General features: G+C 40.7%; 2 protein-coding genes across 2 annotated transcripts; one reads left to right on the top strand and one right to left on the bottom strand.

Annotated features, from left to right (window-relative positions):
- Positions 1 to 202: 202 nt before the first annotated feature.
- On the bottom strand, positions 203 to 14220 carry LOC311120597 (uncharacterized protein). Its single transcript, XM_084195184.1, has 2 exons — positions 13593 to 14220; positions 203 to 1735 (listed from the first exon to the last, which is right to left on the bottom strand). The coding sequence occupies exons 1-2, from the start codon at positions 14068 to 14070 to the stop codon at positions 879 to 881; spliced, it is 1335 nt and encodes a 444-aa protein (XP_084051310.1). The 5' UTR covers positions 14071 to 14220; the 3' UTR covers positions 203 to 878.
- A 265-nt stretch (positions 14221 to 14485) lies between these two features.
- On the top strand, positions 14486 to 16659 carry LOC311120599 (E3 SUMO-protein ligase ZBED1-like). The gene is made up of 2 exons (XM_084195186.1): positions 14486 to 15738; positions 15893 to 16659. The coding sequence occupies exons 1-2, from the start codon at positions 14558 to 14560 to the stop codon at positions 16557 to 16559; spliced, it is 1848 nt and encodes a 615-aa protein (XP_084051312.1). The 5' UTR covers positions 14486 to 14557; the 3' UTR covers positions 16560 to 16659.
- The last annotated feature ends 1419 nt before the right edge of the window (positions 16660 to 18078 follow it).

The raw sequence follows: 18078 nt of genomic DNA, 5'->3' as shown, positions 1-18078 counted from the left end.
AATGGCTAAACCCTGCCTATTTCTACCATTTTAAACCTAACCACACCGCTAACCTTATAGACTGGTTGGTTGTTTAGCAATAAAACTGATGCGTGTGCAACTATGGGGCAAAACCGACGGGGTTGGCGTAGATTATTAACAACATGTACACACTGTATTTCTCAAATGTTTATTGAAAACAATTATTATAAAATTTGGCACAATGAGCACTTGTTGTCTCTCAAATACGTTCTTCCAGGTGTTGGTTAGCGCCAATCGCCAGCTAGCGATTTTTAGCCATATTAGCATAGACGTGACATCAGTCAAAACGTCTCTTATACGTCACGCTAGAAGCATCGCCTGAAGACTAGTACACAAAATTAACTCAATGAAACAAAACGACTCAATTCTAGACGTTTCAAAGTTAGAATCAATAAATGCACATTCTATTCATCTATTTAATAATTTAAAACATTTCAATATCTAAATCAAGTAATCTAATTAATTTTGCAATATCTAAATCATGTAATCAAATTCATTAGGCAATATCCAAATCATATAATCAATCGAATTAACTTCGCGAAAGCCAAATCATATCAAATTCAAGAGGTTTAAAGGTTAGAATCAAGAAATGTAAAACTCCATTCATCTATATAATAATTTACATTTAGCAATATCCTAATAATATAATGAACAACATTGGAGGGTTTATCCTTGTATCCAATGCATTAAAGTTCATAATCAAAACAAAATACACATTGTATAATATTTAATCTGATTTTAGACATCATCATGTCACCAGATGAAAACTAAAACAAAAGTGGGCCTATTTTTTTAAATTATGATTTCATATAAACAATATGATTTAATGTGGCATAAACAAAAACACTAATTCTCAGTCAAAAACATAAGTCAGAACACAGCCTCTCTATTCTCTCATGTGATTTCAGGTCCTCTGACTGGGAAAATGTCTTTCCACAATGAGAGCAGTGGTATGTCTTCTCCTCCTGTGTATGTATCCTTTCATGCTTATTCAGATGCCTTAACCGGTTAAATATCTTTCCACACAGGGAGCAGTGGTAGGTCTTATCCCTTCCTGTGTGTGTCCGCTCATGCCTATTCAGGGACAATAACTTGGTAAAACTCTTTCCACACAGGGAGCATTGGAAGGGCTTTTCTTGTGTGTGTGTTGTCTCATGCTCTTTTAGGTTCCCTAAGCGGGTAAAACTCTTTCCGCACTGGGAGCATTGGAAAGGCTTTTCTCCTGTGTGTATCTTCTCATGCTCCTTCAGGGTCCCTAACTGGGTAAAACGCTTTCCACACTGGGAGCATTGGAAAGGCTTTTCTCCTGTGTGTACCTTCTCATGCTCCTTCAGGCTCCCTAACTGGGTAAAACTTTTTCCACACTGGGAACACTGGAAAGGCTTTTCCCCTGTGTGTCCCCTCTCATGCGTTTTCAAGCTCCCTAACCAGGTAAAAGTCATTCCACATTGGGAACAGTGGTAAGGCTTCTCTCCAGAGTGTATTCTCTTATGCTCATTCAGGCTCCCTAACCAGGTAAAACTCTTTCCACACTGGGAACATTGGAAAGGCTTTTCTCCTGTGTGTTTTCGCTCATGCCGTTTTAGGTACCCTAACCAGCTAAAACTCTTTCCACAGTGGGAGCAGTGATGTCGTCTCGCTGGTTTGGATGTTTCTAGGTCTGGTTCCCCTGAAGGACTCTTCCCGCTGTCAGAGTGAGAGTCTGGTCTCTCTCCTGCCAAAGACAAAACAGATTATTTCGTTAAATACTTAAAGAGACCCGAGTAAAACTTCCACATGATAAAACTGTCTTCATATTAGAGGAGGAGCCTGTCTAAGTGACTGACTGATGCCCCTCCCTCTCTGTGACGTCGAAGCTCCCTCCGCTTAAGCTACTGCCCAGCCTTTCTGAACCGCCTGGCTGAACAACACCTTATCATCTGAAGCTGGTGAAGACCATCACCAAGACCTGACAGATCTCTACATTAAGCTACTGCCCAGCCTTTCTGAACCGCCTGGCTGAACAACACCTTATCATCTGAAGCTGGTGAAGACCATCACCAAGACCTGACAGATCTCTACATGTGTTGTTTTACAATCTACATTTCACAAACAGAACTGGATAATAAGTCTATATAATGATACTGTCATTGTGACAATCTACATTTCACAAACAGAACTGGATAATAAGTCTATATAATGATACTGTCATTGTCACAATATACATTTCACAAACAGAACTGGTGTTATAACCAGTTTTAGGAGGGCAAACAGAACTGGTGTTATAACCAGTTTTAGGAGGGCAAACAGAACTGGTGTTATAACCAGTTTTAGGAGGGCAAACAGAACTGGTGTTATAACCAGTTTTAGGAGGGCAAACAGAACTGGTGTTATAACCAGTTTTAGGAGGGCAAACAGAACTGGTGTTATAACCAGTTTTAGGAGGGCATGTCATTTTATGAATGATTTTCCCCCACCTTGTCCGCTCCGTCTCCCGACAGTTTAAAAGTTCCGTGCCCAGTTGATAATCACCCCAATAAATGCTTCAAAACCGAACCTAAATCTATATTTCACACAATATAACAACGGATGAAATAAATGAAGTAAATTATGATGGGGGGAAACGGGTGAGTTGATGAGCGACGGGAAGTGAACTATGCAGAATTATGTCATCACCAATTGTGAATGAAGAACAGCAGTCCAAGCAGTCTTATCAGTCTACTCTGGTCTACTACGCGTGACATGGACATGCTCCAGCTGATGTCGTTGATTACGTGACATGGACATGCTCCAACTGACCTGGGGCGGCAGGTAGCTTAGTGGTTTAGAGCGTTGTGCCGGTAACCGAAAGGTATCTGGTTCTAATCCCTGAGCCGACTAGGTGAAAAATCTGTCGATGTGCCCTTGAGCAAGGCACTTAACCCTAATTGCTCCTGTAAGTCGCTCTGGATAAGTCTGCTAAATGACTCAAATGTAATGTCGTTGTTTTAGTGACATGGACATGCTCCAGCTGATGTCGTTGTTTAAGTGACATTTTAACGTATGGGTGGTCCCGGGGATCGAACCCACTACCCTGGCGTTACAAGCGCCGTGCTCTACCAATTCGTGCTCTCTGCTTGTAATGCCAGGGTAGTGGGTTCGATCCCCGGGACCACCAATACGTAAAAATGTATGCACACATGACTGTATGTCGCTCTGGATAAAAGCATCTGCTAAATGGCATATTATTATTATAATTATTATCAAAATAAATCGGTGTCTTTAATAATAACAACAATATAGAGCTTCACATCTTTCATGGAATGTCCTGAGTAAAGTACTCTAATAAGGTCCCTGTTTTTAGGCTGAGTAAAGCACTCTAATAGGGGTCCCCGTTTTTAGGCTGAGTAAAGCACTCTAATAAGGTCCCCGTTTTTAGGCTGAGTAAAGTACTCTAATAAGGTCCCTGTTTTTAGGCTGAGTAAAGCACTCTAATAAGGTCCCTGTTTTTAGGCTGAGTAAAGCACTCTAATAAGGTCCCTGTTTTTAGGCTGAGTAAAGCACTCTAATTAGGTCCCTGTTTTTAGGCTGAGTAAAGTACTCTAATAAGGTCCCTGTTTTTAGGCGGAGTAAAGCACTCTAATAAGGGTCCCTGTTTTTAGGCTGAGTAAAGCACTCTAATAAGGTCCCTGTTTTTAGGCTCAGTAAAGCACTCTAATAAGGTCCCTGTTTTTAGGCTGAGTAAAGCACTCTAATAAGGTCCCTGTTTTTAGGCTGAGTAAAGCACTCTAATAAGGTCCCTGTTTTTAGGCTGAGTAAAGTACTCTAATAAGGTCCCTGTTTTTAGGCTGAGTAAAGCACTCTAATTAGGTCGTTCAACCAAAAGAGGGCCTTTGGCGTTATCGTATCTGAAGATTATGCCTTTGTTAAATGTTTTTCATGAAGAAATGGAATGGTGTTTATGTTAGTATCCAGAGGGAATGTTTTAGGTGTAACGCCACATCCAACAGACCGGAAGTGTCTTGTAGACAGGGGAGACTGGTGATTGGCCAGAAGAGGGAGCATCAGTGTTTATAAATAGGGGGGAAAACGAAGAAGAAAAGCAGAGCGAGCAGCCATTCGGAGGCGTCGCTCTCCGGGTGTCATGTCACCTGTCATTTATGCTGTAACCTCGTGATTTTAATAAAAGCCTCTAACACGATGCAGTATAGACGGACTCTTTGTTGACAGCAATAATGGCCACCATTCACCCGATACGACATAATGGCGCCCAACGTGGGGCTGGGTTTGCATCTCTTCCTTGTTTCAGTCAACCGCCAGGCTAACTCGCTTTGAAGCATGGCCAAAAAGGGTGAGTGTTTCTTACCGCTTCGGAGTTTGTTAGATTGGATACGACTTGTGTACACTGGAGAGATGTACCATACGACCTTGCCTCGGGTGGCGTTGTTGCTGTTGACTGGAGTCTGCTAAAATGTTATTCCATTGGTAACGGTTGACAATGGGGAAATTTAGAGCATTAAGATAGATTCCATTGGTAACGGTTGACAATGGGGAAATTTAGAGCATTAAGATAGATTCCATTGGTAACGGTTGACAATGGGGAAATTTAGAGCATTAAAATAGATTCCATTGGTAACGGTTGACAATGGGGAAATTTAGAGCATTAAAATAGATTCCATTGGTAACGGGTGGCAATGGGAAATTTAGAAAAAGGCCGATATGCATTCATCTTTAGGGCACTGTACCGCTTTAAGACCCCGGGTGGGCCATTTTAGATAATGGGCCGGCAAATCCGTTTACACGATAGAATGGGTGGACGGTGGGTTTTTCTTTTTAAAGAGAGCTCGGATTAATGAGGTTTATCTGATTGTGATTATGATTTGACTTTCGTCCGACGGGATGTCTGATTGGGTTTGATTTCTCGGTGTAATGCTCATTAGTCCCGGTAGCAAAAACGGTAGGATAAATATGTTTAAAATTGATAGGACAGTGCAGGGTATGTCTCTGTGTAGTAGGCCGCAGTTAGCTAGAGGCTAAGGCTAATGTCAATGCTAAATGGGAGTGTGTTTCATGCTACATGGTACATCGTGGCTAAGGCTAATGCTAAATGCTAATTGTGTTGTGTGCTACATGCTAATGTATCCTTAGAGACTCCATTGCGATGGATTAAAGTCTCTTAAATTTGTCTCTGTGTGTAAGTCAGGTTATATGTTTTGTGAGCGCTGTTAAATGTTGTTTGACTATAAGGGGGAAACGGGAGTTACAGCTGGACTGTTATTCTGTCTGTTTGGGGAGAGAGTCCACGGTGAAAAGCATGGGGTTAAATGGATGTGCGCATGCGCTTGATTGTACGGGGCTAAAACTACGACATGAGGTCGCGCTGAGCCTACAAAACAAAATGGTGGCTTAAGGTCATAGGTCTTTGGGGTTACCCTGCAAGGGAAATGGACACAGACAAAGAGGAGAGATTTTAACACGAATATTCTAGTTTAAACGGCGATGGTTAAAGATGAAACTTGTTTTGTGACCTATTGAATTTATACATTAAATATATGTTGGTGAAGTATAATGAATTGAATTAAATAATTAAAAGACGATTAAAATTAAATAAATTGTTTTTGAGCGATCTATTTAGTTCTGAGTTTAGTCTTAGAGTGAATAATGTAGAACGAACGAATATTGAATGGTTGGAAATACTCAGTGATTGCATTAACTACTAAAAGCTGTTTCTGTGTCTTTGTTCCATTGTCATGAGAGACAGGAGAGAGGAGGGGCTAACGTGTGACTGACGTGCGTCACGTGACAAGGTGTGACGAGGCAGACGAGAGGATCAGATATCAGGCTAGTTCACAAAAATCATCCCTTACAAAATATTTGATGACAATTTCACATAGGCTTGGCAAATGATTCATTAAAAAATTGCATTTTGGATGCTCTGTATCACTGGGGTTTGATGGGAGTTGTGTTGGGAATCAAGGACTGACATTATTCTGTAAATTTAAGATAATTAGGTGCTTATAGAGCAAGGGTTTATGGTAATTATAGAGCAAGGGGTTGGAGGCTTTGTTTTTGGGGGATTGCTTTGAAGTTGACTAACTTCATTTACTTGCATTTGATGGGTTGTGGTAATATAGCCACCACTAATGGATAAGTTGGTGACATAGGATATAGGAATAAAAATTGGTTTTAATTATTCAGGATTTTTAATTGATTAAAAAAAAAAAACGATGTTTTTTTTTTGGAGTTGTTAGGTTTATATTAATAATTAGAGGGGGGGAAGCCATAGGCTATACAGTCTAAAATAAGATAATTCATAATAAAGGAATATAAAAGAGTAGTTACAATGGGGAGAAAGGACAGCAAGGCTAGATGAAGGTGATTACACTGATTGATATAGGGAAAAATAGTAATCCTTTAACTAAAGTAGTGTTAGAAAGTAGTGTTAGAAAAACTAATGGCAGAAGTTAGTACACCTTTCTCACATACGGATTCAGCAAAAAGTAGAGCTTAGGGATGTTTATCCTCAGCTTTCAGTGATCATCCAGCCGGGTGATTGTTACATCAGAGATGAAGACGAATAATAGATAGAGGACAAGCAGAAACGACGATGAAGATGGATCAAAACTCCAGAAGGAAGAAAATGTGAGGTCTGGAAGAAAAGAGGGAGGTAAGGAGGATGGAACTTAAAGAAGATGAGGATGATGAAGATGAGAGTGATGATGAAGAGGTCATGCATGGGTGGATATGACTCTGTGATCAGAAGGAAGTTGGCAAGAGGAAAAAGAAGAAGGATACACGAGATTTGATCTCTGATGGAAGTTGAAGATGAAGAAAGCGATGAAGATTTGGAGATTAAAGGTGCTTTATGTTCAAGAGGATTTTATCCTACAATAACTAGCAAAGAAGAAAGGAGATATAGACCGATGTTTATCATGCCTGGATAAAGAAAATAGTTTAGAAGTAACACAGCTGAAGATACAGAAGAGGAGAAACTGCTGAGAAAAGGATCCCAAGAATTGGAGAAGAAGAAAGAACAGGACGAAGAAACTCTGAAAACTCAATCATACAACTGGTGGAGAAGATAAGTTTTGGTTATGAAGAATCAGAGTGAACCAAATCAACAATCACTGTTACAGCTTCAACTGAACAATATCAAATGCAATTGTAGTCAAGGGGGGTACCAAATGTTCCATATCCAAAGCCAGTTTTTGGACAGACACAGAATTGAAGAGGATGAGAAGACTTAGAAGAAGGAGGAAGATTTCAGCTACACTTCCAGCAACTTTCAGAAGACTGTTATAATTGTGGACAGATTGGGTACTTTACCTGTGATGAAAATGTGTCAGGAGGAAACAACAGAGGAAGATAAAGGAGCAAGTGAAGATCACCTGTTAGTGCCTAGAAGATCCGGAAGGGGGGTATCAGCTGAGAGCATCGATTAGAGAAGAAGAGAAAATAGCTAACAGTTGAAACAACCGACCATTAGAAGTGATGGTGAATAGTGGAAAAACGTATCTGGGTTCAGCCTAAAGAGGTTAAACATCTCACTAATTGATAACTAATTAGGATAGGGATTTGAGGTAGTAAAACAGTTAATTACTCTTAAGGTACTAATATTAGAAGATACTGTTATTGCAGTGTTGGGAAGAGATGTATTGTTTAAATTGAATTGTACAATAAGATGTACACTAGACGACTGTCTATTAGACAATCTGTCTGAAAAGTTAAAAGGGGTGACTGTTTATTCTGGGTTACATTCTTACACTAAGAGATTTCAGGCTAGGCTAAAAGGTGTTTAGTCGTTTGCCAAGTCTGTGTGTAATGAGTCAGAAGCAGGTGGGGAACTTTCCCAATCACATATTCTAAAAATTTGGTGGTAAGAGATTTTGTGAATAAATCAGGGGAAAAAGTTAAATGTTATGAGAGAAAAGATTAGATTAAAATAAGTTAGGAGAACTAGGTTGAAGGAACTCTGAGACAGTAAGCTAAGTTTCAAAGTTAGTAGTAAGAGAGAGAACAATGGTGAATGACACTGTAGAGTAGGAAGATCAAGGTAATTATAGGTGTATTTAAATTTGAAAGTCAGGGATTAGAGAAAGGACTGAGATTTGGGGAAAAAGTGACACTAGTGGTGATAGATGGAAGTACAAGCAAAGACAACTTTTTTCTTTGGGGAAAACTAGGAGTAACTAAGGACATTAACACTTCAGTCTATTATAACAACAGTGAGAAGCAATTTAACTCTTTCAACATTGATAGTTATTAAAGCCATAAATATATCGCATTTGATTATAAGGGAACCAATACAGCACCAATTTTAGGGGGAAAAGACTGTTATTAGGGTTAGGATGGTGACGTTTCTCCCACATAGAGAGATAATTAGGGAGAAGAAGTATTGTTATCAGGACCAGAAGTAGAAGCGGTTGCACCTAGTCAAAGGAGGTATTATTTTGCGTAATGTTACAGAGAAAGGTCAGGGAGAATATATGTATACTTATCTAGTGCAAGCATTAGAAGTTGTTCAGGTTAAGAATTATTGGTTAAAAGGCTATGTAATTCGTAAAGTGATGCCTATAATGGAAGATTTGAAATCTGTTGAAGCTTCCGCAGTCACCGAAGGAGTTCAGGAAGAGTAGATTACAGTAGTCACTCCAACAGTGAATAATACACATAGGATAATGGGAACTTTTGCACTAGAAGTAATTAGGGTTGATACAGCAATTAAGTCAACTACTTTAATGGTAACTCTGGAAGGGATTAGTGATACGATGGCAATAGCAAATGTAGGGAGTATGACATCGACAACAACTTTTCTGAAATTAAATGGGGAATTTTAGACTCATGGGTTATGTTACGGATGGAGAGTGCTGTCAATGATAGTACGAATAGGGTTAAAATAGGAGAGCAGATAGTAGTAGAGAGAATATAGATTCATCATGGAGGACAGGATGAGGTCTTTGATTTTAATGACAGACAGGGAGAGGTATCTGATCAGTACCGCTCGTTCTTCTGTTGTGGAAATTAGAGATAGATTAACTCATTCTGTAAGATCAGTGAGGAATCTTGAGGGTCCATGTCTGTTGAGAATTCCAGCACCAAACATGTTAGACGGTTGCGCAGCCTCTATCAGGTATGGTTCAGTCTTATGCTTTGTCATGACTGTGGTATCAGCAACAGTCATTGACAGATAAAATAATGTCGTTGTCAGAACAGTGGTTTAAGCCTAGGTTTAAGTGTTCTTGGTTAAATGAATTACCCTATGGGAATTGTTAAATGGGAAAGGAAAATCAGGTAACAACGTAACTCTGAAGTATTCAGGTGAAACATTGAGGGCTAAAAGTTGTTTTTGTTCTAATAAAACATATGAGGTAAAGGGTATGTTTATGGGAATATCAGATTGTGATGATTATATGATGACTTTGGATAAGCATGACCTTAAGGGTAGTAATGAGAAATATAAGGTTACTTTTTAATATACCAGGTAGTAAGAAGAGCAGGACATTGATGGTTAAACGATTAGCTTTTGACTGACAATGTGACTATTGGGAATTTTAGAGATATTTGGTGGGTTTGTGATGATAAAACGTATATATTCTTACCCTATGGATGGATAGGATGTTGTTAATGTCAATGTTGAAGCTTCCATATGAGGCTTTTACTATTAAAAGAGGGGTAGCACCGAACACAGATCAATCTGAAACTAGAGTTCAAAATGGGATGAAAAGGGACATGTGATAGGCTTCAAGCCTATCATTGAAGGATAAGTCTAAGGGAGAAGGGGGGACTTTATTCATGGTATGGTGTAACATTTGGGAAGATCATATTGATAAATATTAGTTATACTTTGAGTCCAGATAGTTCAGATAATATCACTGGGGTTATAGATGCATTGAAGGAAATAAGGGATGCATTTGGAAGACTTGGTTGCAAAATAAGTTAGGCCCAGTAGGGGCAGTGATGGGTCAGATTTTAGTTTCAGCTTTGATAACACTGTGTGATGTTTAATTTGTTACTGACCTTTGAGAAAGCTATGATATTGAGATAGGTTGGAGAGTGATTCCTGGAGACAACACTCAGATGCCGGTGTTGACTGTTCCTGATCTGGATAAAGATGGACAAGTGGAACTGATGGATAAATATCATTTTGATTATTTGATGATTTTTCAAAAAAAATTCAATATTGGGGTGATGTTGGTATGATTTATGAATCAAAGGGGGGAATAGGTTTATGTGATTCATGCATCATTTATATATCATTGTTATATTCTTAGTTGATATTGATGTTTAATTTGAAAGTGTTTGTTTTGCAAAAGATACTGTTTGGTCGTTTCTTTTTCTTCCAGAAGCATTTGGGGGAACATGTGGAGATTGAAATACTCAAACAAAGACAATATGAAGGGACAATATGACTGGAGGAGATGAAACAAGGAGGGTGTGGCTGATTCCATCATCAACAGTCCATTGGAAGAGGAGACTACAGGGAGATGAAGTGTAGTGGACTACATTCCAGTGTTTGCAATGAAATATAGACATGTGTAATACATAATTGTGTCATATTCTTAGGGATTAATTTTTGTAGAATGATGTTTGATGTTATTGAATACATGTGAGGAACTTAGATGTTTTTGTTTATTTCGTGAATGTTTAGGGACAGGAATTTAGGCAGGGAGAGTTCCACTTTACGGTCCAATGGGTTGACCAGCCTTAGAGTGGATGTTTTTGGATAGGATTTTGTTTGCAGGGGCTTACATGTGTATTTAATTGCATCATACTTTCAAGTGCATTTACATGGGTTATGAGGTTGTCTGGAGTACCGAAGGTGGTTGCCTGGGGCAGAGGGACCGTGAGAGAATTTTACTGTCTTGATTGATGGATGGAAGGTTGCCGGACAGTTTTTCGCTCTTACACTCCATAGAGATTTGTTCATAAAGATAGTAATGTATTCACACTTCATAAACAGTTATTTCATAGAAAGGTATTTACACTCTAGAGGAGAATGTTTTTGGTTTAATGTTAAAGATACTCAATAAGATAAATTGTTACTAGTCATAATCCTATTCTGTTTGTTTTCGAGACGTTTAGTTCGTCTCGAAGGGGGGAATATCGTATCTGAAGATTATGCCTTTGTTAAATGTTTTTCATGAAGAAATGGAATGGTGTTTATGTTAGTATCAAGAGGGAATGTTTTAGGTGTAACGCCACATCCAACAGACCGGAAGTGTGTTGTAGACAGGGGAGACTGGTGATTGGCCAGAAGAGGGAGCATCAGTGTTTATAAATAGGGGGGAAAACGAAGAAGAAAAGCAGAGCGAGCAGCCATTCGGAGGCGTCGCTCTCCGGGTGTCATGTCACCTGTCATTTATGCTGTAACCTCGTGATTTTAATAAAAGCCTCTAACACGATGCAGTATAGACGGACTCTTTGTTGACAGCAATAATGGCCACCATTCACCCGATACGACAGCGTCCCTTTGATATTTTAAGTAGAAATTGTGCACCAACATTGAATTCTAGAAGCCTGTTATATTAAATGAAGTGCCCTTTAATATAGCCCACATGGAGAATTCAATGCATTTTTTATATTAATAAAGGCTTGCTAGTGTCCAAACGTAGCATTTTGACATGTCCTTCCGTCAAACCTGTGTCACTTCTAGGATGATTTTAACCCACTTAATCCCAAAAACGATCCAGGTTTCACCATAATTGTAAAGCCCTATTTATTTTGCTGCTTTGACAAAGTCATTTCTGAAGATGTATTATTTATTTCATGCGATTAGTGAGTCATTTACGTTTGTCCCTCATTTTAAGGTCAAACTTCTTATTTTTTATTTATTTTTTTGCACAACAACTTCCATTCCCCCCGTCACGAGGGGATTTATGGTGATTTAAGAACAAATTGTCAACCCTGTTACGCTAAACTTTCCCCAGTTCATTGTTGCAAATGATCATGTATTCTCAGTCAACTCACCTGGTAAAATAAGGAATATCTATATATATTTTTTAATAAACCCTGTTACTTTATTTAGCACTTACTGTAGTTTTTTGTTTGTTTTTCTGTCTTCAGAAACTAGTTCATGAAGTTGAACATGTGCTCTTTATGACAGAATGTAACAATTTGGTGAAAACAAACGTTTTTTTTGTGTGTTTTTTTTACCAAGTTACACTTCTCAAAAGCCACCGAATTTGTGGAACGACCCAATAATAGATATTGAGGACTACAGTATTACAATCAAAGGTCAAGCATTTTGAGTGGTACACATATTTCACAGTGTAGCTTTAACAATTCCTACGGTACAGAACAACATATTTAAATGTACAACTTCAGTAGAACGCTGCATTAAAACCACACATTGGTTCAACAGACAGAGGGTTAGCCTTTAAAACCACACATTGGTTCAACAGACAGGGGGTTAGCCTTTAAAACCACACATTGGTTCAACAGACAGCAGACAGGGGGTTAGCCTTTAAAACCACACATTGGTTCAACAGACAACAGACAGAGGGTTAGCCTTTAAAACCACACATTGGTTCAACAGACAGAGGGTTAGCCTTTAAAACCACACATTGGTTCAACAGACAGGGGGTTAGTCTTTAAACCCCCCATTGGTTCAACAGACAGGGGGTTAGTCTTTAAAACCACACATTGGTTCAACAGACAGAGGGTTAGCCTTTAAAACCACACATTGGTTCAACAGACAGAGGGTTAGCCTTTAAAACCACACATTGGTTCAACAGACAGGGGGTTAGTCTTTAAAACCACACATTGGTTCAACAGACAGGGGGTTAGTCTTTAAAACCACACATTGGTTCAACAGACAGCAGACAGGGGGTTAGCCTTTAAAACCACACATTGGTTCAACAGACAGCAGACAGGGGGTTAGCCTTTAAAACCACACATTGGTTCAACAGACAGCAGACAGGGGGTTAGCCTTTAAAACCACACATTGGTTCAACAGACAGCAGACAGGGGGTTAGCCTGTGATCGTTCCATTACACGTCAGAGTCGTTGGAAGAAGGCTTCTTCTGTACAGGGGAGTTTTTGTTAAGAGCCCCGACGCTCGGTCTGAACATGAACAAGCATGCGTTGCTGTACGGTTTTGGAAGCATAAAGGAACTTATCTTTCAGACCAGCAATAAAAAGGGTTTCATTGCTACGTTTATAGGGTTAATGTTCCCACACGGCCATATCTCCATGTTACAGCGCGTGTTTGGGGAAAACAGACGGAAGTCAGAGGAGTCCCTGTGCTAATTAGCTATCAGCGTCTCCTAACACCTGTCTGTAAATGGAAGACGGACGCCACAAAGGTGTTGTCACTGGAAAAACACTGAAGGCTGCAAAGGTGTTAAAACAGTGTGCAGTAAGTGTATATTTTGCATTTTGTGAAATTATCTTTAATATCACATAAAAAATAGAGAGATTTATGTTTCTAGAACCGTACCGCAATTGAGAATGGATTCACATTTAGTATTTGGCCGTTTCGGCTGCCAGAGCCAAATCGCCACTAAGCAGAACATGTAAGGTCCATGGACTATAATAAGTAACGTTAGGCTTCTTTCGTCCATTATTGCGCTAACAGAGGTTGGTTGTGCTCCTGTTATTAAGATAGTACTTACTGGTGGTAATCAGATCTACTTTCTCCCCCTCCTCGTTCACTCCAAAAACGGCAACCTCCTCTTCCTCCTCTTCTTTCACAGTAACATTCTCCGCCTCTTTCACTCTGAACTCTCCTTCCTCTTCTTTCAATGCGACAGTCATCTCCCCCTCCTCCACTCCAAAAACCGCATCCTCCTCCTCTTTCACTCTGAACGCGTCTTCCTCCTCTTTCACTGTAACATCCTCCTCCTCTTTCACTCTGAACGCGTCTTCCTCTTCTTTCACTGTAACATCCTCCTCCTCTTTCACTCTGAACGCGTCTTCCTCTTCTTTCACTGTAACGTCTTTCTCTTCTTCTTTCACGGTAACAGCCTCACCCTCTACTTGTTTTTGTATTGTAACATCCTCCTCTTCCTCCTCCTCTTTCACTAGATCTTCTTTCTCCGTCCAGCAGACCTCCTCTTCTTTATCAGGAGGAGAGTAGCTTAGTGAGCTCATGGTCGGGGGTGTTAGCTAGCTAGTGCTAACTTAACCAGCCTGCTAGCTGACTAACAACGTAAATATAACATGAAATAGGGTAGCTAAACGACAGAAGTGTGTTTAACACACAGAGGCAAATATACACCGAGACAGTCTAAAGAGCTTGAACCTTTTGGCTATGTTGTCTAGCAAGTAGTGATGGGTCATGCGCACAAGCATCGGCTCTGAGAGCCGGCTCTTTGTAGTGAATCAGAAGAGCCGGCTCGCATCGAGTGAGAGCCGGCTCCCAGTTTTTTGCCCATTCGCTGCTTAGGTTTCACTTTCACAGAGGTCTGTTATGATTGGCCAGCATGGCGACCAGCATGCGGCATTCACGTGAGAATTAAGGATGTGTAAACAGAGAGGGGGCGGGGCAGACACACCACTTGACTCCACTGCAAGTGAAGAGAGAGACAGAGCGGACTGAGGAGCGTGTGTGCGTCTTGCATTGTCGTGTCGTTTAACTATGAGTGACACTAGAAAGCGAAGCAGCATCTGGCTGCAGTTTAAAGATATTGGGAACAAGAAAGCAGAGTGCCTTCACTGCAAAACGAAGGTCACTATAAGAGCAGGTTCCACCACAAACCTGCATAGACATACAAGAACTGTCCATCCTACAGTGCAGTTAGAGGAGAGAGGGCAAGCCAGCTCACCATCTACTGATCCTGGTGTGTCTCATACCAGAACAACAGCTGCTGTAACGTCTACTGCCATCCCCATGCGTGCAAGTATAACCTCTCCTACTGCAACTCAAAGCAAAATAAGTCAGTTTTTACCTAAACTGATGACCCCAGCCAAACAGCACAGTATTGATGATGAGTTGGCTAAAATGGTAGCTTCTGATTTTCAACCCTTTTCCATTGTGGAGGACAAAGGAATGAAAAACTTTGTCAAAGCCCTAAATCCCACATACACTCTACCCAGTAGAAAAACACTTTCCCAAACAATGATCCCAAAACTATATGACACAGAACGTGCATTATGGCAAGAAAGGGTGACAAAAGCTCCATCAGTTTGCCTGACAACTGACTGCTGGACCTCCAGAACAACCTGCTCTTTCATGTCTGTCACTTGCCACTTTATTGAAGATTACAAGATGACATCTTGCCTTCTGGACTGCTTCGAGTTCACCGACAGACACACTGCAGAAAACTTGGCAGTGGAGCTACTAAGAGTGGCAAAAGAGTGGCAAGTAGAGGACAAAGTGGTGTGCTGTGTGAGTGATAATGCTGCAAACATCACCAAAGCCATAAAAGTTTTGAAGTGGACCCATCACCCATGTCTGGCGCATACACTAAACCTGGTGGTTAGAGATGCTCTGAAGGTGATCAAAACAACCGTGGATAAGGTGAAGGCTGTTGTGGAGTTTTTCCACAAAAGCACAGTAGCAGCACAGAAGCTAAAGTCCACACAGCGCCAAATGGGGATTCCTGAACTGAGGCCCAAACAAGAGTGTGCCACCAGGTGGAACTCAACATTTGATATGTTGAAACGAATGCTTGAAATAAAAGATGCCATCATCTCCACCCTGGCCCTCATCAACGCATCTATTGAGCCATTAAGCCAAGAGGAATGGGAGCTGGTGAAAGAGGTCTGCGCCGTCCTGCAACCATTCCAGGAGGTGACTGTGGAGATAAGTGCAGACAGGTACCTAGAACCATTGAAGCATTGTTTTCTCTACTACTATTCAGTCACTATTATACATTGCAAACACAACACATACAGTATAATGCATCACGTATAATATGCCACATACTTTTAAAAAACTAAATTCTAAAAGTTGCTGTTTTCTCTCCTTCAGCTATGTCACAGCCTCGAAAATGCTCCTGCTTTGCAAAGGTCTGCAGCTGGTGACAGCCGAGAACCAATGGACAGTAACTGTGCAGAAAGTGAAGGAATTAGTTGCAGCTCTTTGTTCAGCCATGGACCGCAAATTTCTGCGGATGGAGTACAACACTGTCCTTTCAGAAACTACCTTATTGGATCCAAGGTTTAAAAAACTTGCCTTCAGTGATCGTAGAGCTGTTGATGAAGCTCTTCAGAGGATTAGTGCAGCAGCAGCAGCAAAATGCACCCCCAGCAGCCAGCCAGCTCCACCATTACAGGGCCAAGTGGAGGAGGAGCAGCAAACCTCTGCTGTTTGGAGGCTTTTTGATGACAGAGCTACAGGAGATGCTTCAAGGAGAAATCCGACAGCTGATGCTATAATGGAGGTGAGGAGCTACCTTGAGGAGCCCCTCATCCAGAGAGCAGAAGACCCACTGAGCTGGTGGCAGGCCAAGGCCTCAGTCTTTCCACTCCTGGTGAAGGTGATGGAGGGGAGACTATGTATTGTTGCCACATCAGTTCCTTCTGAGAGAATCTTCTCCAAAACAGGGCAGATACTCACGGAGAGGCGAAATCGTATCAGGCCTATCAGCCCATCCAAGCTGAGGCATCTGATCTTCCTGAATGCCAACCTGCCCTGAGGACTAATGCTGTTTGCTGGAGTTTGGTTCTGGTTTTGATTCTGTTCTGTGGATTTGTTTGAAGTTTATTGTTAATTTGTGCAATAAAAAAGTTTAATTGAAATAAACAAATGTAAGAGTGGTTTTGTCACAGAATAAATGCACAGAATTAGGCATTATAAGGTCTCTCATAAAAACACTGAAAGCAAAAGGGTTTTCAACACATAAACCATGATTTTTTTTCAAAGTTAAGGTAAAATATAGGCTACAAAAGATCCTAAATAAAGAGCCGTTCGGGAGTCGAAAGAGCCGGCTCTTCTTTGGGAGCCGAGTCAAAAGAGCCGGCTCTCAGAAAAGAGCCGAACTTCCCATCATTACTAGCAAGCTACGGAGGTGATTGACTAGCTGTTGTTGTTGAAGAAGCGTCCCGTCCACTAGATTATACGTCACACTGGCAGCATCACCGGAAAGACGCTCATCGCCGTCAGCTGACTGGAGGGGGTAACGCAGTTGAGAGAAAATTATTTCATTTCATTTAAAATAAACTTACCATCTACTACACATCTGACTGCATTTAAGCAAATGCCATATTAATTCAGTCAAACAAACGCTCTGCATCATGGTTTAACAGTGATCTACGTTCTATGAAAGCTGCTGGGAGCAACAACAAAAAAACAAAGCTAACTGCTCATGCCCAGGTCCTGGCATATCACCAGACTGCACACAAAGAGGCACTGAACACTGCACACACGTTATACGATACCAATATCATTGCAAATGGTGAGGGGAAACCCAGAATTATATGTTCTGTTATATAGAAATGAGTTCAACCACCAGATAACTCCTCCTTTACCCACTCCATTGAGCAATGAAACTGTTTTAATGAATTTTTCAAATCCCAAAATCCAAAATCAAGTGCATCTATTGCACTGTACAATCTACCCTTTGCTTCATACTGAGCCTCCCAGCTGCAGTTTCACCAAATTCTCATTGACAACCCCAACATCTGTCTGAAGTCAACTACCTGCCCCTCTGCTTCATACTGAGCCTCCCAGCTGCAGTTCCACCAAATTCTCATTGACAACCCCAACATCTGTCTGAGGTCAACTACCTGCCCCTTTGGACCCGATTCCCACAGTACTCATGAATCCAGCCTCACTCTTCTCAGTCCAACTACGACCACAATCATCAATAACTCTCTTAATTCAGACACTGTGCCTAAATTCCCTGAAGACTGACTCCCATCATACCAACCAGGGTTAGGCTCAAATCACAACTTTGGAATTTCATGAGTTGAAGTTAGAATTAAATTGGTCACAGGATGTAGAATTTGAGTGACAGGAAGTAGGGTTGAAATCAGTGCAATTCAAAGAAATACAGTGGGGGGAAAAAAGTATTTAGTCAGCCACAATGTGATTTTCTGGATTTTTTTTTCTCATTTTGTCTGTCATAGTTGACGTGTACCTATGATGAAAATTACAGGCCTCTCTCATCTTTTTAAGTGGGAGAACTTGCACAATTGGTGGCTGACTAAATACTT

This window comes from Coregonus lavaretus (genome assembly GCF_964263955.1).
Source record: "Coregonus lavaretus genome assembly, contig: HAP1_SCAFFOLD_47, whole genome shotgun sequence".
NCBI classification, from domain to species: domain Eukaryota; kingdom Metazoa; phylum Chordata; class Actinopteri; order Salmoniformes; family Salmonidae; genus Coregonus; species Coregonus lavaretus.
The sequence above is the reverse complement of the archived record's forward strand: the minus strand, read 5'-3'. Positions and strand labels throughout refer to the sequence as shown.